The 16,867-nt window shown below is 48.6% G+C and overlaps 1 protein-coding gene across 2 annotated transcripts; it reads left to right on the top strand.

Annotated features, from left to right (window-relative positions):
* The first annotated feature begins 4,130 nt into the window (after window positions 1-4,130).
* LPAR4 (lysophosphatidic acid receptor 4) lies at window positions 4,131-15,809 on the top strand. 2 transcript variants are annotated; one of them, XM_050310912.1, is made up of 2 exons: window positions 4,131-4,425; window positions 14,127-15,809. In XM_050310912.1, the coding sequence occupies exon 2, from the start codon at window positions 14,282-14,284 to the stop codon at window positions 15,326-15,328; it is 1,047 nt and encodes a 348-aa protein (XP_050166869.1). In that variant the 5' UTR covers window positions 4,131-4,425; window positions 14,127-14,281; the 3' UTR covers window positions 15,329-15,809. The 2 variants fall into 2 exon arrangements, with proteins under 2 accessions (XP_050166869.1, XP_050166870.1); XM_050310913.1 differs by lacking the exon at window positions 4,131-4,425 and adding an exon at window positions 4,504-5,377.
* The last annotated feature ends 1,058 nt before the right edge of the window (window positions 15,810-16,867 follow it).

Below are 16,867 nucleotides of genomic sequence, written 5' to 3'. Positions count from 1 at the left end.
CCTGGAATAGGAGCCACTGGCTGGATATCACCGGGATTCAGAGGAAAAGAAGGAACCAACTTCATTTCACCCAATTCTCACTCAAACCTGCTCCGCTCCCCAGCACGGGGGGACAAAGGGAAACGTTTCAGTGTCCCCCTGGACATGGTCAGACATCCCAGGAGGGATGGCACAGCTCGGGAAACAGGCTCTGCTCAGCTGGTGCTGGCAGAGGCTCTGCTGGAAAACACCTGCTCCCTCTGCCAGGGGTGAGATTTTGGGATCACCGGTGCCTTTCCAAAACAACGCTGTCCGTTACCACAGGATGGGAAACTGCCCCTTTATCTGGGTAAAAGGGACCAACAGACCCAAACCCCACAGCAAATTAGGACACAGAGAGTTCCTGAACTTGTTCTGGAGGAGAGAATAAGCAGGAATTTGTTTCTGGCCTGGAGTGACTCCTGGATGTGGTTTCTGGAGGGAGGCACTGGGGACCAGATTTGGTCACGCAAACTGGAAATCCCTCCAGGTTATGGGGAAGGTGAAGAATGAGTCTGCAAAGTGAATCCCTTCTCCATCAACAAGAGAAATGAAAGGCTCTGAAATGGCTGAGACAACCCTGGAAGAGCTGGATTTAATTACTGCAGGACGTGGAAAGCAGGGGAGAGAGGCAGGTCAGGAGCACAGAGAGGGCTCTGGCCAGAGGGTGACACTCCCTGGCTCGTTGGGGATGACACCTGGCAGATAAAAGCAAAGGCTGAGCACAAAACACGAGGTCTGGGGGGATATTCAGGTTCAGGCCTTGGTGCCACCCGAGCTTTCAATTTGCCTGAGCCAGCAAAAACCACAAATTTTTGGTTTACTTTTCCTACACTGAAACACATTTCAGCAGCTCATGATCTACTGCCTTTGCTTAAGTGCATTTAATACAGAAAGGCCTAAACATTTGCAGAAGAAATATCCTGGCATCTGTTAGCAAAAAGTCCTGTTGGATGGGGAAGTAATGGAATGTTAAGTGCTGATAAATAACAAACCAGGATTTTTAAATGAAGCCTTTTAAAAATTGCAAGGGGACTGCTTCAAATGGGCCCTTGCTTTCATTTTTCTTTTCTGCCATCTCTCTACAGCACTTAAAATTATTAAAAAGCTCCCTCTAAATGTATATTTAAAAAAAAAACCAAAAACTCAACAGGATGAGGCTTTGCACTTCCATTTGTTTCCAAAGTGATTTTTGGTTGCTGTGTTATAAAACTCTTCAGAAAAGATTTCAGATGAAAGCCCTGACAAACCACTGAGAATTAGTGAGCACCACAGCATTTGGGAGCTCCTGGAGGGTTACACAATCATAGGATCATGGAATGGTTTGTGTTGGAAGGGCCCTTAAAAGCCTCATCTCATCCCACCCCTGCCATGGGCAGAGACACCTTCCACCAGACCAGGCTGCTCCAACCTGGTTCTGCAACATCTGCTCAGGAATTTTCCTTAAAAATCTCTTCCAGCACCAACTGCAGTTTCTGTAAAGTGACATTTTTTTCCCTTTTCCCCTCAAGGAAATGCCAGTATTACTGATTTCTTCCTTTATTTTTGCTTGGAAACACCTCAGTGAAATGCCCCATTCAAACAGAACTGAAGCTGTTGGTTTAATCAGCCCAAAATCCATCCTCTGGCATCACCCAGACATCAAACATCATCCCACAGGACTTGTGGTCCTAAAGCTGATGCTTTAAAAGTGTGAAGCCTTGGGAAGCTGGGTGAGAGGATGACACAAGACACCATGGATGTCTTGCAGACAGGCAAAATTTCTAAATCCAGCAGTTTGCAGCACCAAGGGTTGGGGTTTTGGCATCGTGGGGGTACCCCCTTGCCCAGGCAGGGTCCCTAAACCCCCCTGGTGCCATGAGGCCACTCCTGGCACCCTTTTTAGCTTGTTCATGGGCTCTCTGGATGGAAGGTTCCACGGAAGCCTCAGGATGAGCCAAAGCCAAGCAATATTTACCACCCCCATGACAGATGAATTCTGCTGCTGCAGGAAAGCACAGGCAGGAAACGAGCCCTGCCAATGACCAGAGGAGGGAAGGGACAAGTTAATGCCTCTATCATATATATTCCAGTGGCCTTTAAATGCCATTTGGATTTGGTTCTGCTTTTTGGCTCCTTTGAGTGCTCCCAAGGGCCCTGAAGTAGGAAAATTACCACAACAAAGCATCATTTTACTGAAAATATTCAGTGGGTTCGACAGCAGAAGAATTAAGCTGGGGAATGCAAAATTATTCCTTAAATTCAGGTGTGCCTGTGTGGCTGACATCCATGGAAAGTGCACATGCCAGTCCCAAAGCCACCCAAGCACTGACACATCCAGAGACATCCACAGCAGTGGGGTATCAGAAGATCCTGCAAACGGGGTCAAACTGCTGCTCCAACACGTTGTGCCTTCTCAGCAGCCTCGGGTTCCAATAAGATAACAGCCCAGCTTCCCTTGTTTTCCAAAATAACCCGAGATTATTGATGTGCTGCCAATGTTTTAGCAGGGAGAGTTCACCACATCCCACCCTGTCCCCAGTCTAGGATGAGCACCATGGGATCAGGGTGGGGACCCCAAACGGGTTGAGCGCAGATGAAGAGCCCAGGAGTCGATTCGTTGTTTTTCCATCTTAAAGAAAACACTTGCCTGTAACTGTAACCAAGAAGAGAGGCAGCCTCTCCTTTCTTCATGTTTGGCAAATAAACCCCTGTTAAGGGCACTTTGTTGGAAATGTTTGTACTTTTATTTATTCTTTAAAAAAGACAGGGAGTAGGTTGAGAGCACAACATTTGGCCTATCTGAGCTGGTGTGGGGAAGGATAAAGGCCTCTGTGTGTTGCTTTGAGAAATGGGCCTTGGAGGGCAGCAGGAATAAATATATTGCTCTGGGGATGTTGTCTTTCTCATCAACACCAAAACTGTTATGTTCCATGGGGGAAAAGGCTGGGATTTTACTTTTTTTTTTTGTGATCTCTACAGATTGGACAGTGACATCATGGGTCAACCTAGAGCTTCCACTTCTCCAGATTCCAGTTTTGGCTATAGCTAGGAGAAAAAAACCGCTCCTTTTAAAAGAAAAACTCCAAACAACCCCCAAAACAAGTGGTGACTGAATAACTGCTCACTAGAGATGCTTTTGGATTCAATGGCAACCACAGATGGATACGAAGCGGGAACCACTCCAATGGTTTAGAAGGATGGACCCCACAGAGGGCAGAAATAGCATTCCCAGTCTCCTGACAGATTAGAGGTAACGTTATTAGGAGTTCTCCCAGCCCTTGAAGTTCCCAGCAGCTGAAGAGTTTTGTTAGGAGCATTTAATTAAACCAATAACTCTGGAGAGAAAGCAAACATCCCAAGCAGGCACAGCCACCACGTTCTGCCTGAATGCTGCGAGAGGCACACGAGTTTTGGGTTAAGATTTATGTTGTGTTTAATCTTCTAGGAGTCACCAGTTGCCTCTCTAATGGGTTTGCCCAGCTCTGGTAGTTCGGAAGCTCAGACAGAAGATGTTAATCTGCAAAGGGTTTCAGTGAGCTCCTTCTAATCTGTGTCAGCACCCCCGGGCCTGCCACATCCTTCTTTGCCCCGCAAAGGGCGATTTCAAAGCCGAGGTGTTGGTTAATGGGTCCCCACTGAGAGCTCTCAGCCACGCATGACAATGGGTGTGAAAGTCTCGTCTCCCGGGACCAGGATTTCCATGAATCTCCCCAGGGATCAGGATTTCCTCAAAACCATCCCGAAAATGTCCAAAGCCACGACTAGATTTCTGTGTGTAAACTTACTGGTGATACCAGTGGATTTTACATCCTGAGCCCTCCGCCAGCTGCAACACTCAGGGACACCCGATGTCTTTGGCCGCCCCTTCACCATTTACCCACATTTTTTGTCTCTTCAGCAGCTAAACAAGTAAAATGGACCTTTGGCCACGAGGAGCAGGAAACATCTGCCCCGACACCGTTTTCAATCCGAATCCACGCTCCTGTTTTTAGGTTTGATTAAACCGTGAGCTCTCCGAGGCTGAGGTTCTGCAGCCCGCAGTTGGGCTGTTACATGAGATATTCAGGAAGTTATTTGCATGGCTGGATAAAAGCCTGTGGCAGCAGCTGGTGCTGCAGAGGCGACTCCGCGGCCACCAGCCCAAGGAATAACATCGGCTCCAGCTTCACAATGAGTTGTTTACTGGCCTTGGCTGCCTGTGGGAACAGCCAAGGAGAGCGGAGGAAGAGGAGAGACAAACACAATGCGAGCGAGACGCGTTAGGTGGGAGGCTGGGCTTTAGCAGCAGCCCCGGGATCTCAGACCTATGGAACCAGAGAGGCTGAAAATGAAATAAAGGAGCACCGGGGCTGCAGCAAATGAAGCCGCTGAGCTGCTCCTGCTGCCAGAAGATCCTCGTGCCCAGTGGAAGGGCTGATATCGAAGGTAAGAGAGAAAAATAAACAGCTTTTAGGCGGGGGCTCTGCTGGGGGGGAGCAAATTCACCGAGCGGCTCCCAGGGGAGCTCACAGGCGGACACAGCCACGCTTCCCCGGAGCATTTGGAATGATGACCCTGGAAGTGGAAAGCTGACCGGTTTTCCAGCAGGAATCCAGAGTTTTCACAGCGAGCTGCTGGGGAAAAGAGCCCAGACTGCTTTAGTCAGCTCCTTTGAGAAGATATAACACCACCCCCCTACAACGAACCCCAGCCTAACAAGCAAGCCCTTTCTAAATCCCTTTAGAAAGATACTTTATTTTTACGGCCAGCTTTGCTCTGCAGCTTCCCAGTCTTACCCACTGCTTTCCCGATTCCCAGCTCCCCCCTCTCCTCCTCACTTTTTTAATTGGAAGGCAAAACAATTGCAGCCGTGGAAAGGAAAATCCGAGCTCTAAGGCGCTTTTCCCACCGGGCACGCTCTCCCAGGCCGGGTCCACCAGCTAATTGCTCAGGAAATCCGCGCTGCTCATTGTCGGGCTGTCCTTAAACTGCTAATTCCGAACTGGGAGAGGCTCTGGAAGGGAATCCAGGGCTAGAGCCCCGCGAGAGGGACCCACAGAGCCCCGCCGGGGGCGGGCTCAGCGCTAATAACACATCCCTGCCCAATGGAAAGCGCTTCCTATGGAGACCCCCAAGAGTTCCCCCTGCCCAGACTTCGGGGCCATTCCTGCGTCCCGTTTTCCCAAGACACGATGGCAGAGCTCTGCAGCGCCGATCCCCGTCGGAACAAAGGCCGGGAAGCAGCTGCCACCCACCGCGGGGCTTAGGGATGAAACTCGGGCAGTCCTGGAGGTTTTCCGCGTGGGAATAACGCGGCCCGCGTTCCACAAAGGATCCATGGGGGCTGTCAGGGCGGGATCGCGCTGAACCGCCGAGCCCTGGCGATGCTGCCGCCCCGGTAAGTCCCTGCTCCCAACCCTTCCCAGCTCCGGGAAGAGCAGCCGGATCCCAGGGCAGGGCTGCGGGGTTCCTAAAGCCGAGGCTCGGGTGGATCTGGGGGGTGAGAGCAGCCGGGATTAGCGAGGTTTGTCCTGCGCTGGCTGGGACGGGAAGGGCGGCCGGCTCCGCTCCAAGGGGGAAAGATGAGCTCCAAATTTTGGGAAAGTGATTGCTGTGCGAGCCGCTCCTGCAGCCCGGCAGGGCGGTCGGTCCAGCTCACCCCGCAGCTCGCACCGTGGCACCGCAGATGACAAGTTAAGGACTTTTCTGTGCCGTTGCTTCTTTTGTGTCTGTGGAAAAATAGCCCTTGGTTGCGGCTTTCTTTTGTACTTGAACTCAGTATCGTAAAGACACTTCAGGCTTAAAAAAGGGGTTCTATGCAAATGTGGCGTGAGCGCAGACTTTCAGCTTGCAGTGATACGTGTTTTCAGCTTCGTGTAATGGAGAGCTGGTTCCTATAAGCTATGTTAAAATTAGGAATTAAGTTGTAAATTTTTATACCGAAAAAGTGGGAAAAAAATTATCACTTTGGCTTTAATTTATGCCTAAAATCTACCTCTTTTAAGCTGCAAAATTCAATGAGGAAAAAATCAAATACAACTCTAAGCAGATAGAAAAACTGGTGTCAGAAGTAAAATGAATGATGAACACATGATTTAAAGATTCAGCTGTTTAGAAGAAAGGGGATTTAACACAATATAAGCCCACTGGAGAAGAATTTGCAGGAAAAGTTTAGATTTTTAATGACATTCCCTAATCTTTGTTTGAGAGGAGACAGTTGTGTGTGGTTTTTGTATTGCTGCCCTACATGAGCAGAACAGTAAAATCCAGAGGATGGGAAGTGCAAAGTTCACAGCTCGGTGATAAGGATATTCCCCCCTCAGAGCACTTTTCCATCTTCTTTCCCTTAGGAGCATTCCCAAAGCTGAAAACAAGCCAGGCAGGAAACCTTGGTGCTTTGGGGGGTTCAAAGTCTCTGGATTTTAAAAGAAAATTCTGAAAACACATGGGAGAGAGGGAGAGAGGAAGGGGGTGGGAAGGGAGGCTGAGCACACACTTCTAAATGACTGAAAATGAGAATCCTCCTCGGCTGATAAAAGTCAGTGTCTTTCAAATCCTGGAGTGGGGAGCTCTGGCCAGACAAACACAAGAAACTCCTGAACTCCCCCCCAGCTCTCATTCAGAACATCCTAACGAGGCACAGAAATGTGCAAACCTGCAGCTGAGACTGCCGAGGAGCTGGGATGGAAACATTCCCTGTGCAGGGAGAGGATGCACTCCCAGCTGTAAGATGGTTCCCTCCTCCAGCTGTGACCTCATGGCTGGAGCACCAGGGCAGGAATTGAGGCAATTTGAGCCAGACCTTGGGGCAGATCCCAAGGAAAGAGGGCGCTGGGGGAGGGTACGTGGCAAAGCACTTTGGATTCTGTTCTGCTGGTGCTGCCTTGGCACTTGGAGCGTGGCCATTGTAGCCATGGAGATTGATTCCAGTGTCCAGGATCCAGCTGTGCCAGCTGTCCCTGACTCTGCTTAAAGCGTATTTGGGATCTGGGGCTCTTTAGTGGTGTCTGAGTGTCGGTGGAGGGTGTGGTGGTCCCAGCCTGGTGGCTCACAGTGCTCCAGGATCCCACAGCAGACACGGTGAGCCAGCCCATCACAGCCTGGGATGGGTTGGGTTGGCTCCTGGAGCACTCAGCCACCCTCAGGAGGTCTTTCCAGGTCAAGTGTGCGTGCAGAGGCTCACTCTGCTCCTCCTCCCTAAATAAGGATCCGATTTAGTCTCAGGGAAGAGGAGCCACCACCTTTCACAAAAGGGAAATTCTCTCCCTGAAAAGAGGAGTTCTTTATTCCCAGAGCAGACAGCGGCTCTGCAAGGCTTCCTCCTGCACCAGCTTCCCAGTTCAGCCCCATGAAAGGGGGTAAAGATCCACCCAGCTCGGAGCCAACCCAGCCTTAGCTGACCCCAGCTGCAGGGAAGTTTGCTGAATTATTTGTGATGGGTTGGGTTTGCAGAAAAAGGAAAGTGTCTTTATCTTGGCAAGTGGAATTAAGGGACATTCATCAGTCCCTGAGCCCTGAGACAAAGGTGGGTGCTGGCAGCAGAGCAGGTTCTTTCTCTGGACAAACACCATGAGAGACCCTCTTAAGGCTGTAAATAGACAGCCACAACACACCTCATATTTTCATCTAATAATATTCCCATTTTCATGTCTTGAACCTGCAGACAAGGCACCTTCTTCCACCCCAGCCTGCGTTTTGCAAGTGGAAATGACCATATTTAGCAGTAAAAACAGCATCCATCCTTTACACAAATGTCATTCCCCTGCTCTCAACTCATAGTTAGCAATCTGATTTCTAAGAAACTTCACTGCTGAAACATCTCTTATTGGTTGGGATTCGATATTTTTGCAGTGTGAAGTCATTTCTTCCTTATTCTAACACTTCAGTGAAAATTCACCCTCTGTAGTTCTTCCTGTGCTCCCTCACACACCCTTCCATCAGACAACACAGGATATTTTTCGGGACCTGAATGCTTTTCCACACAGGTGAGGTGAGGGAGATGTCATGGAAACCCCAGTCACGCTCCAAACTCCTTGCTGAGGAACGTGTCCCAAGGGGAACAGGGAATCCAGCAGCTCCAGGAAGGGACTGGGGAGCTCCAGGGTGCAAGGAGAGACCATGGAGCAGGTGAAACCAAGGCTGGTGATGCCACATCCGTGCTCTGTCAGAGGGAGTTGTGTCCAAGTCCAGGTTGGACGGGTTTGGAGCACTCTGGGATCGTGGAAGGTGTCCCTGCCCGTGGCAGAGGGTGGGGCTGGATGAGCTTTAAGGTCCCTTTCCAGCACAAACCATTTAATGAGTCTCGAACCTTCCCTTTGCCCCACAGAATAAACCAATTTAAGAGAATAAAGCCCTATTTTACTAACTCCCTGCAGTCAATAAATGCAGGGCACAGGTCCCTCAAGGTCCTAGGCATGGATCGTGTCCAGCCCCACGGACAGACTGTCCCCAGCACCCCCAGGCAAACCAAGCACAGCCCCTCACACCCAGCCCAGCTGGCCAAGCTGAAATAGGTGTTTGTGCTGCTGGGCTGGCAGCTTGGTGGTGCTAATGGATGCAAGGAAGAGGGGAAAAAAAGCCCATAAATTTGGGATAAAGAGGTGAAAGTTCAGCTCTCCTGCTCCAGCAAAGGGGCTGCAGAGGATCCCCCTGGGTCGGACGAGGCCAGGTGAAAGGAGGGTTTCATGTGGCTGAGAAAAAGCACCAAGGAGCCAAAAAGCCAAGCAATCACCAAGGAACCACTGGAAATTGTGTCAGGGAGAGCGAAGAAAGGAAGCTTGTTGGGCAGGCCCCTGACTGGAAGGCCTTTGGAGCTGCAAGCAAATAAACCTTGGCCTGTTGTTGGAGTCCCCAGTGGTTCAGGGAAACAGGACTCGCTTATTTTTTATGTTTTTTCTTAACCACGCTTTGTAAATAAACAGGGCTACATCAAAGACACAGCAACCTCCACCACAAACATTATTCCTGGGTGAAAACGACCTGGTCAGACAGAGCAACTCTGCTTTTCATCAGCTCATCAGCTTTTCTTTGCATCTAAATCTTCTCCAGTGAATCAAGCAATGCTATTGTACAGCAACCCCCCCTCGGTGAGAGCCCTGGGGGTCAAAACAAGCAGCATTCCTGCAGCCCTCCACCGGCAGAGGCAAAGCCAAAAGCCCCTCTTACAAGTGTAAAATAATGTCAGCTTCGCTGGGAAGTTTGGAGGGAGTTCCATCGTTCTGGAAGCTGCGGTGGATGGGGAAATCAGAGCACGCCAAGGGTTAAAGGGGTGATGTAAATGGAGAGAGACATTCTCAGTGAAAACAAAAAGAGAGTCATGCCCTGAGGATCAGTGGCTGAATGTGGGGTAAGGCAGTTCACTATTCTCTTCTGAAGGAAACATTTTAATTAGCTCAATACAAAACAGATACAGCCCAGAGAAGGCACCACGAGCAGGAAATGCTTTGTAAGTCTCAGAGGACGGTGAGGAGACAACGGCGGTGCTGAGCAATTAAAAACCAGGGGAGAAAAAAAGGACAGAAAAAAGGAAAACGCCTTTAGGGTTCGCTCCGAGAGAGGCTCAGGTTTCCTCCTGCCTGCTCCATCCTGGAGGAGAATTAAATTGGGGTCCTGCTGCAATTCGTTCGCAGCAGAAGGTTGTGTTGAACTTGGAGGGTGTGAGAGGTGCCCCGAGAGCCAAAAACCACACCGGGAGAAAGGAGCGGGTCCCGGGGCTCTGCCGTGGTGGCTGAGGGAGAGGAGACGCCCCGGACTCCCGTGTTTTGGGGTTTCTTTTCTATCAAAGAGCATTGGAAAAGCTGCTGGTGAATCCTGACCGGAGCGAGTAACTCACAATTCCACCTTCCCAGCAGGTACAGGAGCCCTTGTTCCACCCGCAGCAAAGCCCGGGGAGTGTCAGCACCGATGGCACTGAAGACCCTCAGCACAATAAGTGTCAAAGCCATGAATAAGAGCCTTCCTGCCTTGTCTTTTATGCTAATCACCCGAAAACGTCCCCTTTCCCCAGCACACCGGCCGGGCATTCACTCGATAAACCAGGCAAGAATGGCTCTTTGAAGCTCCACAAACCTTCCCCGGACTTCAAAGTCACACTCCTGTCTGCTCCTGTCCTACTGTTCTCGAATACATCACTTGGGATTAGGAAATGAAAGAGATTAAAGCATTTCTCCTTCCCAGCGCTTCGGATCGTCAATAGAGCTTTGTTTACAGGCAGCTGCTCCGCTTCCCACCCTCCAATCCCACCCTTTCCCTGCTCCCACCACACCAGGGCAGGTTACTGGGAAAGGGCAGGAGGTTCTGGGGAGGATGGAGAGCTCACAGACTGGTTGGTTTAAGAGCCAAGCCCAAAACTGGTGTCCTGAGCTATTTCCCATCCGCAGACATTTCTCTGGATCCAGCATCACTTGCTCAGGCTGGTCCAGTTTTCCATAAGCCCACACTGCTGGCACTGGGAAAACAGAGCTGTCCAGAACCCTGACAGCCTCAGACAGGGGAAAATCAGCCACCAGACTGCCCCAAATTGGAGGTTTGTCCTTATATCCATTTTCAGTTAATTCTCTCCAGAGTTCTCTACAACCAAAATGTCTAATAAAACTTTTATCAGAAAGCAAAAAGTACAAGACAGTGGAGATCCCATTGCAGGAACTGAGTTACAAATAATTTTTCAGGTAGAAAAAGTTTCTTTTTCATCACACAGTTTCCATTTCATCTATTCAAACAGTTGCTGTTTATCTCATCTTTCCTGTGGTTCTCCTGCCTGGAAGAACTCAAGTCCTACAACCTTATACAGAATTATCATCTCTGCAAAAATCTTCCAAAAAAATCAAATATCCGCCCCCCCCAACAAAGTTCTTGTCAAGAGAAGGCACAAAGCACGTGCTGTGCCCGAGGAAAATACCTGTTTATTGCCAAGGTCAGGGGCTGAGACCGTGTCAAAACACAACAAGGGCTGCTGTGACCTTGAGACATCTGGGGACAAGCCCCAGAGAAACCCCCAAATTCCCAATATCCCTACCTGTGATCCTTCAGTTTTCCTATAAACACTTTATTTCTCAAGATTTAAGAGATAACCTGAGCATACAGATGATCTGCAAGAGATCCCTCAGATTTGGAAGGTTTTCACACCAGGGCTGTAGCAACCTAGCAAGAACAGGCATTGCAGTGCTTTGCCCTACCTGAAATACAGAATGGTAAAGTGGTTTTCTTTATATTTACTTAACTCAGCTTTTTAAAATATATTGCTTTACTGTTTCCCAGCAAGACAATAGCAGTGGTGCCCGTGGTGTGCATGAGGAGCATCCCACTGCTTTAATCCCCAGTGAAAAGGGAGAAAAGTGAATTTTACACTCCAAAAACTCAATCTGTAGAGTCATAGTGCAGAATTTAAAGCACATGGCTGGGTTTCAAAGCCACTTGTCAGCTTGTTTCAACCCCTCAGGGTTCCATAGGTAAACAAGCCAGGCTGTGTTTTAAAGCCCATAAGTTAACTAGACAGTTGCTGGCAGGCAATTCCCAGAGATTACCCACCAGAAAAAACTGGGATAAGACCTGGAGGTTGCCTGGTGCAGAGCAGGGAGCAAAGAATCAAGTGAGGGAGCATCTTTTCTGCTGTGTGAGGAGCAGCTGGGCCAGGCAAGGAGCACTTTGTCAGTGGGAAGGGGAGGGTTTCAAACCTGCTGTGCCAGGCTGGGTCTTGAGGAGCTGCCAAAACTGTGGAGAGCTTGGAAAGCGGGGTTTCCATCTCTGTAAGGTTTCAAAGGACACCCAGTCCCTCTCAAACCTCCCCAGATGCTGAGCCTGGACCAGGAGAGTGGCACACCTGGTTTTCACACACTTACAGGGGTCACATTTCAGCATAAACAAAACCTGCTCCTGATGGAGATAACAGGCAGTTCTGTACTGAAGGGGAGGTACAAGCCAAGAATTTAATGCTTTAGGCTGAGGGTTAAGCCAAGGAACAGCTATTCCTGTTGGAGCTCATGTGCACTTTTCAATCCAATAAGTTCTTGCTTAAAGGCATTTTAACTTTCAGGCAAGACCTTTCCTTATTTAGACTGCCACAGATCCAAAGAAAGTGCACATTTGAGATTTTACTGCTTTACTTTCCATAATTTAAATGTTTGATGTCTTTTTTTTAGGCTGTTTCACAACAGAGTACATTTGGTCATGAATTTAGCAGGAGAAACTCCTAGATGAGCACAAGCCTAAGGGATGCAAGGAGCAGTTTACTCCCCACCTGTCCCTGTGCAGTTGAATAATGAAGTCCCTGCTGTAGATAAAGCCCCAGGGTGGGATTGGTCTCCTCTGCACAGAGACATCCTGAAAGCCACAGGGTGTTCTGGGGCTCAGAGCACCCCCTCCCTTCCCTCCCCAGCCTGCAGAGAGCCAGGGAATCCTTCAGCTTGGAAAAGACCTCCGAGATCTCGGAGTCCAACCCTCCCACAGGAGATGCCTCAGGGCTCCAGTTCATCTTTGTGGGTGTCCAAAGGTCCCAAGTCACTTGAGAGCCAGCTGGGAGGGGAGATCTGCTCACCCTCCCTTCCTGCTGCTTGGCTTCACGTCCAGCTGACTGCAGGGTGTGAAGATGAGGTGCTGCCTCATCTCTGGGTCACAGCACTGCTTTAGGGAAGCCTGTGGTTCTCCAGGCATTCCCAGGTGAGGGCAGAACCGGCACCTTCCACCTGGCAAAGCCGTGGCTGTTCCATCTTCCCCAGCACTCGACATTTCACCAGCTGATTCACCGCCAGCTTGAGTGCAAGCACAACAGTCAGCCCGAGCTCTCCCAGGAGGAAAACACATGGAAAACATCTGATTTCGATCATTTGCATCCCAAGTTGTCCCAAATCCATGCTTTCTTCCCCAGTTTATTTGTTTATGTGTTGCCATTTCAACCTTTAGCACAACTCAGTGACACGTTTGCTGTTGAAACTGCGCTGTCAGAGGGTCACCCTCTGGAGAGGATCCTGCTCTTCACAAGGCTTTCAGTTCTAAGTCACAGTTGTAGCTGCAAGGAGGTTTCTTAGATTACAGGGAGATTACAAACTCTCTTTAGTATTTGGCTGGCTGTGGTTTACAAGGCAAAGGTCTCTCCCTCAGTGATCCAGCTTTGCTCCACGTTTCCAATCCATGCCCTGCCCGTGGTGCAGCTCACAGACCCTCCCTCAGCTCACAAACCCTTCCTGCTCCAACCAGGGAGACTTTCCAAGGCTTTATCCTCACAGGCACTCAAAATACTTAGAATAACAAGAAGGGAAGATCAAGACAGTTCAGAAAGCACTTATTTCCAACAAACAATGTGTTCACATCGACCCTAAAGCTTGCTGAGCTGGGACAAAGGTTTCCAACATGAGATTTCCCAAATTTCAGGTTCCCAACCTAGACAAAGAGGGGAAAGAGAAATGCAGCTGCCAGTACACCTCAAGGAATCCCTTTTTGGGAAGCATTTTACCCTTGCAGAAAGAGTCCCTCTGAAAGTAATCCCATTTTTGCAGACATTTTTAAGGCAAACAAAAAAGCGCAACGATTTCCAAAAGTGGCAAACGTGACTTCGGAAAGGGTTTTTGAGAAACATTTCTGAGGCACAACATGGCTATTTTTTACTTTGAAAAACATGTGTAAAGGATAGTCCTACTTTCAAGCAGAAAAAAGGCAAAGCAGCTCTTGGTTATCATAGGTTTGGGGTTTTCTTTCAATATTTTTGTTTCAGAAAAGGCTGAAAATCCACAGGACTTTCCTCTCTGCACAGTATTTAAAACAATCACTAAAACTCTCAGCTTCTTTCATCTCTTTTTACAGGTTTAAATGAATATTTCAGACTGTTTGATTGGGCAATATTGTGAGTCCACAATTCAATTTCTTTACAAACACTTTGGGCCAATTCCATCCCATATTTTAAATAAATATGTTTCTAACCAGCAAGCTGGAATTCTCCTTCCAGTAGGAGGATGAGGGATGAAAGGAAAGTCTGAGTGCAGCAGGTGTTGTGTTCACCTTCAAAAAATCCCCATAACAGTGGAATCTGCAAAGGCTACCCTAAAAATTAATTACTGGTCTGGTTTGCACATCCATTATTTTGGGAAGGGAAGAGAATGTGTCCTCCTGGACAACTTCCTTGGATGACTGATGGTAACTCTCTCTCTCTCCCTTAGGATGAAAGGATCCGTGATGGAGCCGTGGTAGCAGAGGGTCACTCAGCCTCCCTGGAATGCGTTCCTTCGGGAAGGGACGAGCTCACGGCCTTATTTTATGGATGTCCCTGAAGTAGACTTTGAAGGCCCCTTTGGAAGCGCACCACAGACTTGGCATGGGAAACCACAGCAACAATCATACCTGCCTGACAGATGATTCCTTCAAGTACAACCTGTATGGGGCCGTGTACAGCGTGGTTTTCATCCTCGGCCTGATCACAAACTGTGCCTCCCTCTTCGTCTTCTGCTTCCGCATGAGGATGAGGAGCGAAACCGCCATCTTCATGACCAACCTGGCGGTTTCCGACCTGCTCTTCGTGTTCACCCTGCCCTTTAAAATCTTCTACAACTTCAACAGGCACTGGCCCTTCGGAGACAGCCTGTGCAAGATTTCTGGCACGGCCTTTCTCACCAACATCTACGGGAGCATGCTGTTCCTCACCTGCATCAGCGTCGACCGCTTCCTCGCCATCGTGTACCCGTTCCGCTCGCGCACCATCAGGACCAGGAGGAACTCTGCCATAGTCTGTGCTGGTGTTTGGATTCTGGTCCTCAGTGGTGGGATTTCAGCTTCACTCTTCTCCACAACCAACGTTTCCAACACCAGCACGACCTGCTTCGAAGGTTTTTCCAAGCGCATCTGGAAAACCTACCTGTCCAAGATCACCATATTTATTGAGGTGGTGGGGTTCATCATCCCCCTGCTGCTCAATCTCACGTGCTCCTCCTTAGTTCTCCGGACTCTGCGGAAGCCCGCCACCTTGTCCCAGATTGGGACAAACAAAGAGAAAGTACTGAAGATGATCATCGTGCACGTGGCCATTTTTGTCGTGTGCTTCGTGCCCTACAACTCCATCCTGTTCCTCTACGCCCTGGTCCGGTCCCAGGCCATCGCCAACTGCTCCCTGGAGAGGTTTGCACGGACCATGTACCCCATCACGTTGTGCATCGCCACCCTGAACTGCTGCTTTGACCCCTTCATCTACTACTTCACATCAGAGTCCTTCCAGAAGTCGTTCAACATCAAAACCCAGATCAAAATGGATTCTCTTTTCAAGACAGAGACACCTCTGACCAAGACGGCGCTGCCGGCGCCGCAGGACGAGCTGAGCGACCAGGCCATCACCAACGGGGGAGACCCCACATCTGAGTCCCATTTCTAGAGAGATGTTTACACAAGGAGTCGTCCCCCATCAGCTCTTGATCAAACACCACATGTGGGAGAGCCACTCCGCAACGCATGCGTTCGCACGTGGCGTCAGTGAGGAAGAGCTGCTGGGGGACAACTGCACCCCCAGACAAATCCTCACCCTGGGATGGTCCCATCAGACTCAACAGCTCAACACGAAACATGAAAATCCCAGTGGATCTCCCTTTGGAGGTGGTGGATACACAACAACACACGCACCAACTACGGAGGAAACAGAACAACCTGAATCACAAAATGCCAACATTTGGCATTTTCCCCCCCAGCAGTTGACGTGGGATCAGTTGGGAAATAGAAAATCTAATTTTCTTGGAAATTCCTGCCAATATCTCACGGCTTCTGGAGATGCATCATCGTATGTTAACTCAGTAACTTCACACAATATGTATGTTTGCTTACAAAGGCATAATAAAAGCTTGTGGCTTTCCCTTATTCCACTGCAAGTGTGCAGCCTGGTTTTCCTAGAGACAGGAATTAACTCTATGGAGAAGTTTGAAGTGTAAATAATTGTTTTGAAAGTAGGCAAAAGAGTTGCTTGGTGACAGAAGAGAAAAATAATAAGAGAAAACACAATTAATAATGCAGTGTTGAAATAAGTTTTGGTTTTGCAAGATTAAGCTGCCTTTTAATTTATTTTAAATTTAAATGCCACCTCTAGGGAGAAGGAAAGAGTAAAATGTTCTGTTGCACCTGGGGTTTTATATCCCAGGGGATTATATATAATTATTTCTGAGAAGGGCTGGGGTATAAAATCAGCTGGAAAAGGGCCTGAAGCCCCAGAGTTCTTCCAAGGGCAAAGCTCTTGTGTGGAAACCAAGAGCAGCTGAAGGACCAGGGAGCACGGACCTCACTGGATTATGGACAATTGGTGTCAGAGCAGCCAATTAGGAGAAAATCTTGGGATTGCTTAGTGGGTTTTGCTATAGGGTCAATTAATTAAAAGGGCTCAAAGTAACCCCCCAAATGTAGTAAATCAATTTGCTGCACTCTTTTCTTAGTTGGTTACAGCAACATTGTCTTGTTTTCCAATTCATTTATTCCATTTCCTGTTATAGATGACAGAAAAATAAGGAAAGTTAACTGTCTACAATCATTCCATTTTATCAGATGGTTCAGTTCTCCAGCTATTGGTTCACAGTTGAAGCTCTGCTGACCTTCACAGGCTGATTCATTCTTAAGTGTAAGATGCATAAGTGAGGAAAACAATTTAAAGCTGACAAAGTATAAAGTTACAGCTTGTTAGATCAGCAATCTGCCTTTTCCATGGAACAGCATAAAGCTATTTCTAGGACTATGTTGCCAAAAAAAAAAAAAAAAGAGACAGAGTATTAATTGAGCAGATGTTTTCCACTCAACTGTATTTTAAGTGTCTGTGCTGAAGCCTCGTGAGATGTGAGAGCTGCACGTCCAATGTGATCACTACTCAAAGCAACAGAGGTTTAAGTGTGAAAAGAATTCAGCTGTAAAATATGTTCATGCTCTGAAGGGAATATTT

This window comes from Myiozetetes cayanensis, unplaced genomic scaffold, assembly GCF_022539395.1.
Source record: "Myiozetetes cayanensis isolate MyiCay16 unplaced genomic scaffold, myiCay2020 scf15, whole genome shotgun sequence".
In the NCBI taxonomy this organism is placed as follows: domain Eukaryota; kingdom Metazoa; phylum Chordata; class Aves; order Passeriformes; family Tyrannidae; genus Myiozetetes; species Myiozetetes cayanensis.
This window is presented reverse-complemented; position numbering and strand designations above follow the sequence as displayed.

Bases quoted from the DNA above. Each gene is read 5' to 3' on its own strand.
- LPAR4 (XM_050310912.1), top strand. From the start codon at position 14,282: ATGGGAAACCACAGCAACAATCATACCTGCCTGACAGATGATTCCTTC.